The sequence below is a fragment of the Nyctereutes procyonoides genome, unplaced genomic scaffold, assembly GCF_905146905.1.
Source record: "Nyctereutes procyonoides isolate TBG_1078 unplaced genomic scaffold, NYPRO_anot_genome, whole genome shotgun sequence".
In the NCBI taxonomy this organism is placed as follows: Eukaryota; Metazoa; Chordata; class Mammalia; order Carnivora; family Canidae; genus Nyctereutes; species Nyctereutes procyonoides.
This window is the reverse complement of record NW_026575145.1, coordinates 10,210,477-10,225,791: the sequence shown is the minus strand read 5'-3', so window position 1 is coordinate 10,225,791 and position 15,315 is coordinate 10,210,477. Positions and strand designations below refer to the sequence as shown.

The 15,315-nt window shown below is 39.8% G+C and overlaps 1 protein-coding gene across 1 annotated transcript in view; it reads left to right on the top strand.

The window, feature by feature from the left end:
* The first annotated feature begins 465 nt into the window (after positions 1-465).
* Positions 466-15,315, top strand: part of TTC6 (tetratricopeptide repeat domain 6) — a 183,089-nt gene continuing 168,239 nt past the window's right edge. The window contains exon 1 of the mRNA XM_055309051.1: positions 466-1,293. Within this exon, the coding sequence (XP_055165026.1) occupies positions 466-1,293 (828 nt within the window). The remainder of the gene's footprint in view (positions 1,294-15,315) is intronic.

Here is a 15,315-nt window from a genome sequence, read left to right as displayed (position 1 = left end):
ATGAATAAATACATAAAATCTTTAAAAAAATTGTTGGTGCAAATTAGTATCTTTGAAATACTTGGAGCAATTGAAAAATATGTTTGTGGGCTAGATGCATGGCACAGTTGATGGCCTCTACTGTCTCTTAGCAGGTTTTCTTTAGATTCCCTATGTCTGTCTCTCTTGTCTGGAATTGGGACATTACATTTATGGTCTAAAGAAATGTTAAATCCAATAGGAGTTTCAGAAATTCCCACTGTAAAAAGGTTACTGCTTTAAAGGTTTTCCATAGTTCCTGTGAGAAGGCCAATAGTTGGATTTAAAATGATGTAAACTAATCCTCCCTCCCTGTGCCTCTGGGAGCACAAGGAGCGAGCCTTCTACCGGGAGAGGCTTTTCTGAGCTGCACTTGGATTTATCGACACGAGTTTTGTTATGAATATGTAATATATTGTTGTTATTTCACAGGACAAACCAGTCGAGATGTCCGCACTTTCGAAGCATTTTGGACTGAAATACAAAGAAGAATCGTACATCTTTAAAGAGCTTGAGAAGATTCGCCAGGAAACGAAAAAGGATTTTCTCCGGTTCAAGCAGAAGCTGGCCCCCAAGCCGGCCGTGGAGGACGCCCCAGTGTGCGGCCCCCGGGCCCCGGGCCCTGCGCGTCCGTCCGACGCGGGAGCCCCCAGGCCGTCGGGGCCCCCCGGCGCTAAGGCCCCCGCTGCGGCCCCCAGCGAGGCGGCCGCCCCCGGGAGGACCCGGCCCTTTCGGCCCCAGGACTTCTACTGGCGGAGCTCCGCGTTCCTGCGGCACGGGCCCGCGACACCGCCGCCGCTCATCGCCTCCAGGGCCGGCACGTCCAGACCGCTGGTCCTGACGCCGCCGCCCGCCGCCAAGGAGAGGCCCCGGGCGCGCCTGGGCCCGCGGAGCCCGCGGCGCTCGGGCCCCGAGCCCGTCCAGCCCGCGGCCCCCGAGCGCGGCTCGAAGCAGCACGGGGCCGCGCCCGCAGAGCCCCGCGGGGCCAAGCAGAGCGAGGGCGGCGCGGAGGCGGGCCGCGGGCCGAGGGCCGCCGGGAGGCGCACCCCGTCCGGCCGCGCGCGCTCCGCCAGCCGGACCCCCGCCGCGCCCCGGGCGGAGTCCCAGACCCCGCGGGGGGGCGCCCCGCCCGCCCCGCAGGCCGCGCGGGTGATCCCGACGTCCATAGAGGAGATCCTCGCCTCCCTGCGGTCCGAGGCCCAGCTGGCCTCCGCCCACACCATCCAGGAGCTCATACGGAGCGTCCTCGGCCAGAACTACGACCTCAACACGGAAGTAGGTGAACCCCAAGGAGAGCAGTAGTTCTCCTGGGCAAATGCGACCCTAGGGAACGTGGATAGCGTATCTGGGTGCATGCATGCGGCGTGTTACACACTAGACAAGCTACGCAGAACACCGGGGGGTTATTCGAGTGCTTTGACTTTCGAACTCGGATTTTTTGAATATTCCATCGAGGGAGGGAGTATACACTCAGTGAAACAAACTGAGAAGTTATTTCAAAAATTAGTTCAAAGTACATCGGTTGTAGACCTGAGTAATACATCGCTGGTAGCCTTTGCTTTCAAAGTCTTTGCGATTATTTAGATTTGAAATAACGGAACAGAGGTCTTATATGGAACACTCATTTTCTTTTCTTAAGATTTAATAATTAATTAATTAATTATCACACACACACACACACACACACACAGAGAGAGAGACAGAGACTTAGGCAGGGGGAGAAGCAGGCTCCCTGCAGGGAGCCTGATGTGGGACTGGATTCTAGGACCCCTGAATCACCACCGGAGCCAAAGGCAGACGCTCAACCAATGAGCCACCCAGGGGCCCCCACTCAGTCACTTTCTGTAATAGCTTACCATTAGCAGTGAATTTTTATACTGAGCAGATCAATATGTTACTACTAAGAAGTTGAATTTGTAGGAGTTCTGTGATATTTTTAGCGAAAATTACTCTCTTAAAATATATATTTTTAAAGACTTTATTTATTTATTTGATAGAGCACAAGGTGGTGACAGGGAGAAACAGAAGCAGACTACCAGTTGAGCAGGGAGCATGACGCAGGGCTCCATCCCAGGACCCCAGGATCATGACCTGAGCCTAAGGCAGGCACTTAACCAACTGAGCCACCCAGGTGCCCTTCTCTTAAAATATTTTAAACAATTTACTTCCTAGGCCTTCCAAATTTTAGAGATTATAAGTGATTCTTGTGTTCCAAGGAAATTGAGACACAGTTTGTGTGCATTTTGTCCCAGCAACCTCACCAGGTGGATACCCACAAAAGCCCCATTTTACATAGGAGGTTTCCTAGCTTTAGTGATGTTAAAGGATTGGCCAGTGTCCCAAACTAAGGGATGGCAGAGCTGGGATACTACCACACGTGGTCACATCCCAGAGACTGGACTGGAAACATGCCAGAACTGTTCATTTGTTGATTGTGATATGTCCCCAGCAGGGAACAAAGCTGGATGGGGTCATAGGTTAAGGTATTTGTCCATTATATAGACTGTGCTGTGGCAGTGACATTCAAAGCAAAAATAGTCACAAGGGAATCTGAGTCCCATAGAAGGACAGAAAAAGGGAGTGGGGAGGAGAGGAGGTGGGAAGTAGGGAGAGTGGAGGGAAGGGGTGGAAAAAAGGAAAAAGAGATACAGATTTTTTTTTTTTTTTGAGAATGACAGTGAGGATGACTGGAAGAGGGAAGAAGATTGTGTTACCATGTTCTTGGCTGTAGCACCAAACCTCTTGTTAGTACACAGAATACTGCTGCCACATTATGTCTTTTAAAATGTTTCAGTCCCCAAATATAGTCTGGGCAGTAATTTAAGGAATATGATTATACAGCCCATTAGGGAACAAAAACATGTAAGGACAAGAGTCCCCAATGTCGTCTTTGACCTAATGTTTGTTAGCAAAATAGGACAAATGTTTTCAATTAAGACCCAACAAGATCAGTGTGGCTGCTTGGGCTGTTTCAAAATGGGGATTTCTAATTAGGTTTTGTGTGGGCCTCACAGGAGAAAGAATCCGGGACATGTGCTGGAGAGCCTTAATAGAACAAAGGTCTCAGTGCCTGCCTCTGGAAGAGTAACGCTGTGACATAGTCAAGGTACTTGACGTGAAGAAAGGCCCATATTAGAAACTGGCTCAGAGGTCCTGCTAAGTTGGGCAAAGTTACGTTTTCAGAGCAAGGGCCATAAGAGAGAGTACATTTTAAAGGGTTCAAATAGAATAAAATGTAAGAAAGAGTATCAAATGAAGAATGAATACACAGAACAGGACACAGTGAGTTCTGTCCTTTCTGGCATTTTATTTGTATTGTGTATCCTTTTTTGGTGCTCCAGTTACCTGAATTGTTTAATGTAGAAGAGTGGCTTGGGGCATTAGAGTCAGGAGCCAGGGGCACTAGCCCTGTGTTACAGGACTTAGCTTGTATCAAATGCCTTAGTCCATCTCTGCTTTCCATTATATTGATTTTTAGTGCTTTCACGATTTTTAATGCTTTAGTGAGTTCATTCTTCCTTTTTTTTTTGTTGAACATTTTCTTTTTTTAATTCATGAGAGACAGAGAGAGACAGAGAGAGGCAGAGACACAGGCAGAGGGAGAAGCAGGCTCCACGCAGGGAGCTGGACATGGGACTTGATCCTGGGTCTCCGGGATCACAGCCTGGCCTGAAGGCAGGCGCTAAATCGCTGAGCCACCTAGGCTGCCCCCATTCTTCCTTTAAAAATTTTGCCTTTTTCCATGCCAACAATTCCAGAAGCCGGAGTTTTGCATTATTTTCAGAAGTTTTATTAGGGTAAGAAATGGCTGTGGCTGGCTGGGTAGGTGATCAGTTGTAATAAAAAATGCAAGTGTAAAAGTGGTCTAAATTATGATTTTAAAAAAGTCCTAAGATTAGAGTAAGGACATTTGTTTGAAACATTTGTAATTTATATAAACAACATCCTTTCCAGGATAAGCAAGGACTATGGTTCTTCACTTTAGGTTTCTTACCTTGGAGTCATACAGCAATTCTCAGAGGGAAAGCAGGAGGAAAAGACAATCTTGGCAGGGTGTATTGTTTCTGTTTACACCTTAGCTAAGGCCATTCCAGACCTAGTATTCAGAGTTTTATAATTACATAGGCCAAAAGTTGCACAGAATACCTGAAGATTAAATTTAGCTGTCAAATGTAGGTCAAACATCTAAACCAAATTTTCTCATCCTTAACACTATTGACATTTTGGGTTAAATAATTCATGGTTGAGAGTGGCTGTCCTGTGAATTGTGGGTTGTTTAGAATTATCCTCTGGCTTCTATCCAGGAGATGCCAGTAGCACAATCCTCTTGCTTCCCTTCCTCATGCCCTGCTTAGGTCATGAAATTGATATACCTATATGTTGTCAAATGAGACCCTGAAGAGTAGGGCATCCTCCTTCTGCATACTGAGAATCACTGTCCTAAACAGTATGAATACCCTGTGGCAGGAGGAATAGAAATGTTATATGGTCCTGTGTTTGCTTTACTGAGGAATCTATCACTCACAACATATGTTCTAATTATATCAAACTAAAGTTCAGAGACTACCTTCCAGATGTTAATTTGGGGATGAAAAAACCAGCCCATCTTTACTTCTTTCACCTGTAGTTGCTTTTTTGCCACAAAGCTCAAAAAGAAAAATGGCTTCACATGACCTAAGTAAGAAAGGATTCATGTTCCAAGATCTTCTGTGAACAAAAAATATGACTCACAAATGTTATATCATAAAATTTACACCTACTTCCACTTCAGGGAAGATGAAGTAAATGTACTTTCCCCTATTTCTTTCATACAACTCAATACACTATATATTAGACAAATATGAGAATACCCCAAAAGGTGGAGAGAGGAAGATAGACTGGCTAGGGACTTTGGGTTCCAAGGAATCACATAGGGATGCCTCCTTGGGCTTTCTTTTTGCCTCATATCCTCTAGACTTGGAGATAAAGAAGCTGGCAAACTAGGAATGCCAATGGATGCAGAAGAAGCTCCAGTAAAAGCCAGCTTTCTTTAGCCAAGGGGTCAAGAAAGGGGCAGACCAGAAAGAGAAAACTTTGAGACAATAATTGTGCTACTCAAGCCAGAAACAGCAGGAAAAAAAAAAAATCTATGCCCCGCCCCAACCTCGCCCCAGCCAAAGTTGAATGAAGGTCCTAGACTGTCAGTCTCATCAAGTTGTTACCAGTTACCCCAACCTTGTCCCCACTGAGATGGTGTCAGTGGGAAGTTAAGACTTTCAACACTGCTCAGCAGTAAAGAGGCTGTCTTCTCCACTTTTCCTGGGTCACAGGAGGCCCTGTGGGGAACAGTAATGAGATATCCCTATCTCTTACGATTAGGATGGTGTCAGTGGAGGCCTAGTGGGAGCCAGAACTCCTATTCCTACCCAGTGATAACAAGGAAGCCCCCACCCCTGGTGTCAACAGAGACCCAAGTTGGAACCTGGAGTACTACTGCTACCTGGTAGTGCCCAACCCCAACTACCCCTACTAGAGTAATGACATAGGGAGCCAGCTAAAATAGGAAGTTTTTTTTTTAAAGATTTTTTTTTTATGAGAGACAGAGAGAGGCAGAGACACAGGCAGAGGGATAAGCAGGCTCCCTGTGGAGAACTCGATGCAGGACTCGATCCCAGGACCCTGGAATCATGTCCTGAGCCGAATGCAGATGCTCAACCACTGAGCCACCCAGAAGTCCCTAAAATAGGAAGTTTAAATGAGATCCAGACTCTCATAACATAGTACCCAAATGTCTAGGTTTCAGTTAAAAATCATTTGTTGCACTAAGAACCAGGAATATCTTGACCTGAAAGAAAAAAAGATAATAGATGCCAGCATTGAAACAACAGAGGTGTTAGAAGTATCTGAGAAAGATTTTAAAGTGGCCCTCAGAAAGAATGCTTCAGTGAGCAATTAGGAGTATACTTGAAACAGTGAAAAAAGAGAGTTAGCAGAGAAATAGAAAATCTCAGTAAAGAAAACAAAGCTATAAAGAGGAACCAAAGGGAATTGTTAAAGAATTTATTTATTTATTTATTTATTTATTTATTTATTTATTTATTTATTATTTTAGAGAGAGAGTGAGCATATGCATGAACTGAAGGAGGGGCAAAGGGGAGGGAGAGAAAGAGGAAAAGAATCTTAAGCCCGATGCAGGGCGTAATCCCACAACCCCTAGATCATGACCTGAGCTGAAACTGAGAGTCAGAGGCTCAACTGACTGAGCGACCCAGGTGCTCCATCAAAGGAAATTTTTAGAACTGAAAATATAATAAATGAAATAAAACCCCAGTTGATGGCTATACACTGGAGAAGGCAGAGGAAAGAAACAATGAATTTGAAGATGGAACAATACAATTTACTCAATCTGAACAACAGAGAAACAACAGACTGAGAAACAAAATGTATACAACTTGAGGGACCTATAGGACTATCACAAAAGATCTAATTTTATGTTGTCAAGGTTCTGGAAGCTGAGTTAACCCCAAACCAAAGAAACCTCAAGGAATCCACACTAAAATGTAATAGTTAAACTTCTGAAAACTAAAGAAAACGATAAAGCAGTGAGAGGAAAACAATGTGTTACCTATGGAGGAAAACAACTTGAGTGACAGTGGATTTCTCATGAGAAACCATGGAGTAAAGAAGAAATAGGCACAATATTTTTTCAAGTGCTGAAAGAAAAGCACGTATATCCAAAATCCCATATCTAGTGAAAATTTTAAAATATTTATTTATTTATTTATTTATTTATTTATTTATTATTATTTTTAAAAAGGATTTTATTTATTTATTCATGAGAGACAGAGAGAGAGAGAGAGAGAGAGGGAAGAAAAGCAGACTCCATGCAGGGAGTCCGAGGCGGGACTTGATCCCGGGACTCCAGGATCATGCTCAGTGCCCAAGGCAGGTGCTAAACTGCTGAGCCACCCAGAGACCCCTGAAATTATTTTTAAAAATATTTTGTTTGTTTATTTATTTGCCACAGAGAAAGAGAGAGCCAGAGAGCACAAGTAGGGAGAATGGCAGAGGTAGAGAGAGAAGAGAAGCAGGCAACTTCTCTGCTCAGCAGGGAAGCCCAACAGAACCACAAGGGTGGATCCCAGGATGCTGGGGCCAAAGGCAGACCTGAGCCAAAGACAGACACTTAACCACATAACTGACTTGGCCACCCAGGCACCCTGTAGTGAAATTATTCTTCAGGAATTGAAAGGGAAATCAAGACATTCTCAGAGAATTTGTCAATATCAGTCCTACCTTAAAAAATGGCTAAGATTGGGACGCCTGGGTGGCTCAGCGGTTAAGTGTCTGCCTTTGGCATGATCCTGGATCATGAATTATGTTTGATGGTTGATGCTAAAATTATGACACTATCTGATGTGGTTCTAAATGTATGTAGAGAAAATTTAAGACCATTATAAATAGGGGAGGGTAAACAGACATAAAGGGAGGTAATGTTTCTATGCCTCACTCTAATTGGAAAATGACAATACAAATAGACTGTGGTTATGTACATGTAATATAGTGCCTAGAGCACTGACTAAAAAAGCTGTACAGATTCACTCAAAAAACACTACAGATAAGTCAAAATAGAATTATAAGAACTGTTAACTCATAGGAAAGCAGGCAAAAAACAGAGAAACAAGAAACCAAAAAAAGAAAACAAAAAATAAGGTGACCACTTCAAATTCTAACATATCAATAACTACATTAAATATAAATTGTTTAAATATACCATGAGTTGAAAGACAGAGATTGGCAAGTGATTAAATACATAACCCAACTATATATTGTCTACAAGAAACTTACTTCCAATATAATGATATAGGCAGGTTGAAAATAAAAGATGAAAAAATATGTCATGCTTGCATTAATTAAGAGATAGCAGAAGTGACTATATTAAATTCAGGTATAGATGACTTTAGGGGCACCTGGGTGGCTCAGTGGTTGAGCATCTGCCTTTGGCTTTGGTAGTGATCCCGGGGTCCTAGGATTGAGTCCTGCATCAAGCTCCCTGTGAGGAGCTTGCTTCTCCCTCTGCCTATGTCTGCCTCTCTCTCATAAATAAAATCTTTTTTTTTTTTTAAGAAGACTTCAGAACAAAGAAAATTACTGGAGACATAGAGGGGATTACAATATGGTAAAAGACTCTATCCATCAAGAAAACAAAGCAATACTAAATGTGTATGCACCTAATAATACAACTGAAAAATATATGAAGTAAAAACTGAAAGGAGAAATAGGAAAATCTACAACTGTAGTTGAATACTATTACATCCTTTTTTTTAAAAAAAATTATTTATTTATGATAGTCACAGAGAGAGAAAGAGAGAGAGGCAGAGACACAGAGGGAGAAGCAGGCTCCATGCACCGGGAGCCCAATGTGGGATTTGATCCCAGGTCTCCAGGATCGCGCCCTGGGCCAAAGGCAGGCGCCAAACCGCTGCGCCACCCAGGGATCCCCACTACATCCTTCTTTTAACAATTGGTAGAAAAACTAGATAGAAATTTCCCAAGAATATGGAAGAACTCAACAATACCATCACCATCAGGATCTAATCTGTATTTGTAGAACAGTACACTCAACAATAACAGAATACACATTCTTGTCAACCGTCCATAGAATATATACTAAGAATGTATCTAGACCATATAAGTGAACTTCAAAAAATTTAAAAGAGTTGAATTCATACAGAATGCCTTCTCAGACCATAATGGAACAAATCTAGAAATTAATACCAGAACCATAATAGGAAAATCTCCAAATACTTAGAAATTAAACAATATAGTTTTGCATAAAATATGGATCAACATGGAAGTCTTAGGGATAAAAAAAAGACATTGAACTAAGTTAAAATAAAAATACAACGTCAAAATTTGTGAGATAGGGTTAAAGCAGTGCATTTATCTACAGAAATGAAAACTTATATTCAAGTAAAATCCAAGATGAATGTTTGTAGCAGATTTTGTTATTTAATAACTCAAAACTAGGAACAATCCAGATGTCCTTCATGGAGTAAATGGATATATTAACCAGCAACAAGAAGAAAAGAAATACTGATACCTTCAACAACTTGGATGAATCTCTAGAAAATTATGCTGAGGCAACAAACAAACAAACAAAAAACCAACACCAAAAACAAAGAAAAGAAAAAGAAGAAATTTCTAAATATTAGATACTATATAATTCCATTTATATAACATTCTTAGAAGGACAAAACTATAGGAATGGAGAACATATTTGTGGTTGCCAGGGGTTAAGGATAGACTTGGGGTGGTGGAGGGTAGGAGGAAAGTGTGTGTGGCTTTAGAAAGGCAACTTGAGAAATCCTTGTGGTGATAGAATTGTGTGTAGCTTGACTGTATCAGGTCAGCATTGTGGTCATGATATTACAGTTTTGCATCATATTACCATTGGGGCAAGGCAATGGTAATCCAAGAGTACTTAGGATATTTCTGTATTATTTGCAACAAGTGAATATGAGTCTACAATTATCTCAAAATAAAAACTTTAAGATGTTACCAGATTCTTTATAAAAATGTGTTTCTTTTGACAAGTTATAAGAAGAAACACAAGGAAACAATATATTCCCTTCTAAACCCTCCTTAGCTCACCAGAGTAACCAATGCTTATCATTGCTTATCCTTCTACACTTATCTTAATATTTTAGTACAAATGTGTATATATACATGCACACAAAGTTTTTTTCTTTACAAAAATAAGAACGTGTGGTATGCATTATTCTGCAACTTATTTTGACACATATCAATATGTATAGCTTCTAAGTTGTTCCTTTAAATACCTGCTTATTATTTCATAATATTTAAACACTTTTTAAATACACTTTTGCTCATTGGAGGTATAAATTAGGGAACCTACTAGGATCTGGGCCAAGAAAAGCAATTTATATTGTTTGAATGACATAATACAATTGGGAGGGACTAGTTTGGACAAATCTTTTCTATTCAAAATGACAGACACATTTATTACATTTTTCTCTTACACATTCCCTTTGTGCAGTACTTTTTGTACTCATAGACATAACAAGTTAAGCTAGTACAAATGAAGTAATAATTATGTAGTTTTTTGATTTACACCTTTTTTTTTCTGTGAAGTTTTAAAATCTCAGATAACATTTGGGTGCTTTCAATAAATACCAAATGCTTATGTGTTTGGTTTACATTCATTTTTAGAAGATGGAAAATATTATATTAATTTTTGAAGGAAAATTCCTCTTCCTTTAGTCATTTTGGTTGTAGTAATGATTTTGATCCAAGTTAGAAATTGTTCCTCCAAAATAAACTTATTCTTTTTGGATACAAGTACAGTTTATTTTCCATCAGGATTTCCTTTCAAGTTTGAAATACCAAGTTACTTGAAAATGAAATGTTAATTTATTGTAGAATTCAGATTTTTTTTTTCCTGATTCTTAGCATAGATGCTGCCCAGCAATAACTTTTTTCTTTTGCCTGTTTGGATAATAACATCCCTTAATTTAGACCATACAGGACAAATGCATTTGAATCCTGAAAGTGATCCATTATCACATATACAGGGTTTAAGTACATAGGAGGAAAAGTGAAGAGGTTTTAAATGTTGGCAAAATAATTGCCTTTTTTTTGTTATTTCAGGTATAATTATTTGGATATTTAGGATAAAAGCATTTCCCCTCTGGATTATTATTTCAATACATAACTCAAATCTTGATTTCCTAATAGACATTTTTAATGTCTTAAAATTTTAAGGATTGATTCAAGGGCTTAGACTCTTTTTCAGTAGGAGGTGAGGTGGGCATCATCTGATAAATTGCACATTTAAAATCCAGCTCTAATTGCCACCTTAACATTGCAGAGTTTTAGTACACTTTAAGGGTAATTTTGTGATGTCTTCAAGTCATGATTTTCATCTATTTTGTGTAAAATGAGAAGGAAGAGTTTATATAATTTTAAACAGTTTTGAAATTTAATGTTGATATCAGGGCTTAAAATAATATGGCTGTTTTGAAAGCAAATTGAACCAACTGAATATCCCTGTTAGTTTACATGTTGACCCATTGTACATGGAAGCCATTTGTTTTTTATTACTGAAAAGTATAGTGTTGGCTTGTGATTTAAGTCCTTTATTCTGTAGCTCTAAACAGCCTCAAGCTAGGCAGCTATAGTCTTTACAGTCTTTGTTATAATACATAATTTATAAACATTTGGGTTTTAAGGATGTAGATAGTTTTGACAGTAAAACCAGAATCTTGAGAACTAGCAAACCACAATCATGTCTGAACATTTCTCATCCCAAATCAAGGCATCAGATTATCTAGTTGTACTGAATATATATTTCCTTTTGGGGGAATATTATTTTATAAGTACCTACTTTCCCTAGTCTACTGCAAAGGGCACTGAAAGTCCACTTGGTCCCACCATAGTTTGACAAAATCTGTCAAGTTTTTGAGCACAGTAGAAAAAGGTTAAATTTTTAGTTTATTGCATTGAAACTAAAAATAATATATTCTCATTTAATAGGTTTTCTTTGACATATTTTACTTTGTGTTTTTATTATATGGGAAAAAAACCTTTTAGAGTCTTGGTGATAAACTTTTCCATAGTGTTTCCTTGCCCTCACTTTTCAGTAAAATAGTGTCTGGAGCTGGGAGATAACCTAATTAGCTACGTATTTTAAATTAAAAAAACTGAGACCCAGAGCACCTGGGTGACTTAGTGGTTGAGTGTCTGCCTTCAGCTCAGGTCATGATCCCAGGGACCTGGGATTGAGTCCCACATCAGGTTCCCCACAGGGAGCCTGCTTCTCCCTCTGCTTATGTCTCTGCCTCTCTGTGTCTCTCATGAATAAATAAGTAAATAATCTTTAAAAACAAAAACAAAACAATAACCACAACAAAAACACCTGAGACCCAATGAGAACAAGTGTCTATTGCAAGGCCATATAGCTAATTAGCATGGTTGAGACTGGATCCCTTTAGTTCTTCTGACAGCCAGACCAGAATTGTTTTTATTCTTATTACAACATGTTGATGGCACTTCCTTTCTCTCTTTCTCCCTCCATCGGTCCCTTCATTTTTTCTTTCACTATCTTAAGGTCTAGACCCCAGGTACCCAGAATCTTTTTCTCACCATGATTTCTCCCTTCTCAGATTTCTGTGATGGCTGCATTAGTGGGAGGACCATCACACTCTCCTGTTCAGGGATGGTTCACTCTGGTGTCCTCTGAGCCCAGCACATTTAGGTCAAGAAGCAAGGATTTGCTCTTCACAGAGCCCTGTGGTGATGGTAGAGATGGGATTCCGGGGATGGGATTCAGACTGGGCACCTAAGATCCATATTGAGTAATGGGTTTGTTACAGTCAGACAAGTACTATTGATTCTGCCAAAGTAAGTGGTTGTTAATATGAACAAAAGATAAAATCTCCATTATCTACCATTTCTCATGTCAAAAAAAAGGCAGAGTAACAGACTGACCCACTTCTACTTCATCTTATTAGCTTTTTAAATTTATTTTATTTTTAAATCTTTGAGCTGTTTTCAGAGTGGAAAAATACCCTCAGACACTTTCTCTTAGCCCAGTGGGTATATGTTGAGTCCCCATCTTTTTGGGGAACTTTTTACATATTTAAGATTTTATTATCTGTGGTGGCTTGGGGTCTTGTTGAGAACCCTCACCTTGAGAGAATTAAGCATGTCAGTGGCCTTATTATGAATTCCCAAAAGCTAGGACGAAGACACGATGCTTTGGATATTATCTAAGTAAAAATGCAGGATTGCTATGATCACATGGTTAGGTATTAATTGGCATACTGGTCATTAAATTTGGCCAGTATTGATGATAAGAAAAATCTCCTGCACCCTCTACCCCTTCTGCACCTTTAAAATTGGTAGTCTGTCTTCTCTGTAGATCTCACAGATAATGCAGTAAATAAAATTCCTATTCTTTACTTGGCTTACTGCAAATTTATTAGGCACACAAGAGAAGATTATAATAAAGCTAGACCTCATCATTTCAGCTAGATTTCCCCTCAAGAACATCTCCAGTCTCAAGCTCTTCATCTCTTAATCATTTGAAATAAGGTTCTGAAGAAATGAAAGATTGAGACAGCTGAGACACTTTTCATTGTTCTGATTTCATTATGCTATTGAGACTTGCCTAGAAATACAGTCTTTGACAATCAATTATTACTTTGGAAAGTGATTATTAAACAGTTCACTAAATTATGGCTTTTTATGCATGACTCTATTCTATTGCTCTTTAGGGTTAAGTGAAAAAGCTTATTAAATATCCATTTACGATAGAATCTTTGCAAGTGCTAAATGGAATGCATAATTTATATAGGCTGTCACCAGTACAATGCCAAATCAGTTTAGCCAAATACCAAGCCCTCATTACCAAAGTCATCTCAGAGTTCAGTATGGCTGCTCCAGCCATCACACCTGCATTTCAGTCAGTAGGACGGTGCAAATAAGAAAAGCTTGTGCCAGACTTTGCTTACCACTTCTGCTTATATTTCAATAGCCAGAATTTAGCCACATGATTACATCTAGCTACAAAAAAAGGATGAGAAATGAAGTCATGATTCTGAGCAGCTGTGTACCAAGATTTATTTACTATGGAAGAGGGTAAAAGAGGTATCAGAGCAGTTTCTGTCACAGTCTCTATGTATAATGCACCTTCTATGGAGATTTTACCTTCCAGCAACATTTTATTGAGCACCTACAGTGCTTATCATTGTACCAAACACTAAGAACTTATTTATTTTATTTATTTTTAAAATTTTATTAATTTATTCATGACACACACACACACACAGAGGGAGAGGGGAGAGACAGAGACAGGCAGAGGGAGAAGCAGGCTCCAAGCGTGGATGCCTGACATGGGACTCGATCCAGGGTCTCCAGGATCAGGCCCTGGGCTAAAGGCGGTGCTAAACCGCTGAGCCACCCAGGCTGCCCCAAACACTAAGAATTTAAAGATGCCTTTCAGTAAAGTTGAACCACCTACATTCTTTTTCCTACAGCCTACAGCATCATTGTGTTTTTCAATCTTTGCTAATTGAAGGGCCAGTGGCTTTCCAGTACTTTTCAGTTGTGTAAACCTTTCTTCAAATGAAATATTCAACAAATGTTAAATATCCCAAGTATTTAATAGCACGGAAGCAGTGTCTCGATTGGGAATGAGGGACCTGGAACATGCCTGCTGGATCCAGGCCCATATCAGTACACTCTTTGGCCATTAAGACATTTGTCTTTCCACTCAGTTTTATTGAGTGCTGTACCAGACCCTGAAAAATAGCAATGACCAAATGGAAATTCCTGCTTTCTTGGAGTTTACATTCTAGAGAGAGGAGGCAGAGAATAACTAAATCAGTAATTTCTCAGGTGGTGATAAGTGACATAAAATTGATAATACTGAATAGGAGATATAGACCGTGATGGTGTGAAGACATATATAAATCAGATGGTCAGGAAAGGACTGTGGGATAATGTGACATTCGAGTAGAGGTCTTGAAAGAATGGAGCAAGCCACACAATTCATGTAAGGGGAAAGATCATTCTAAGCAGGGGGAAGAAACATTGCAAATTTCTAAGGAAGGAATGTTCTTGTAGAGTTAGAGGAACAGCAAGGTGGAGGGGCTTTGAATTGAGGTATGGGAGGAGATAAAGTCAAAGAGGTACCCCAGAGCCAGGTCAGCTAGGACAGTGGTTCTCAATACTATCAGACTCTGCTCCCTTCTTATTGTATATATATTGCACATATTTTGCCCCTTTTAATATCCTGAAATAAAATTCATAGATAATTATTGTCTCCCAACCCACATAATGTCAAACATTAATATAATGCCCTATTTGTAACATAAAGGAAAAATGAGAGTAATTTATAATTGAATCATAATTCTAAACAACTACACTGGAAGATATAATGAAGTTGTTAGCTGTTTTGTTTGCTGATAATGAATGTGCTCTTGGTAGGAATATAAGCAGCTATAATAAATAAGAAGGACCAGAAAATGAAAACACAATGCAGATGGCACTACAATGCATGTTAGGATAAATAATAGCAGATTAGACTTTTGAGTATATAATAAAAGAAAATGGGAAATGAGAAGTGAAATAGGGATGCATTCTAAGACCAATTAAGGACTTTTGAAATGGAGAAAATGATCTAAGCTTCTTTATAAGCATAGTGTCAGAATAAATCCCTGTTTAGACATGGAACAAAGTGAAAAAGTGTCAACCACACCCTACCTCATATATTCCAACTTGAAATCTCACATA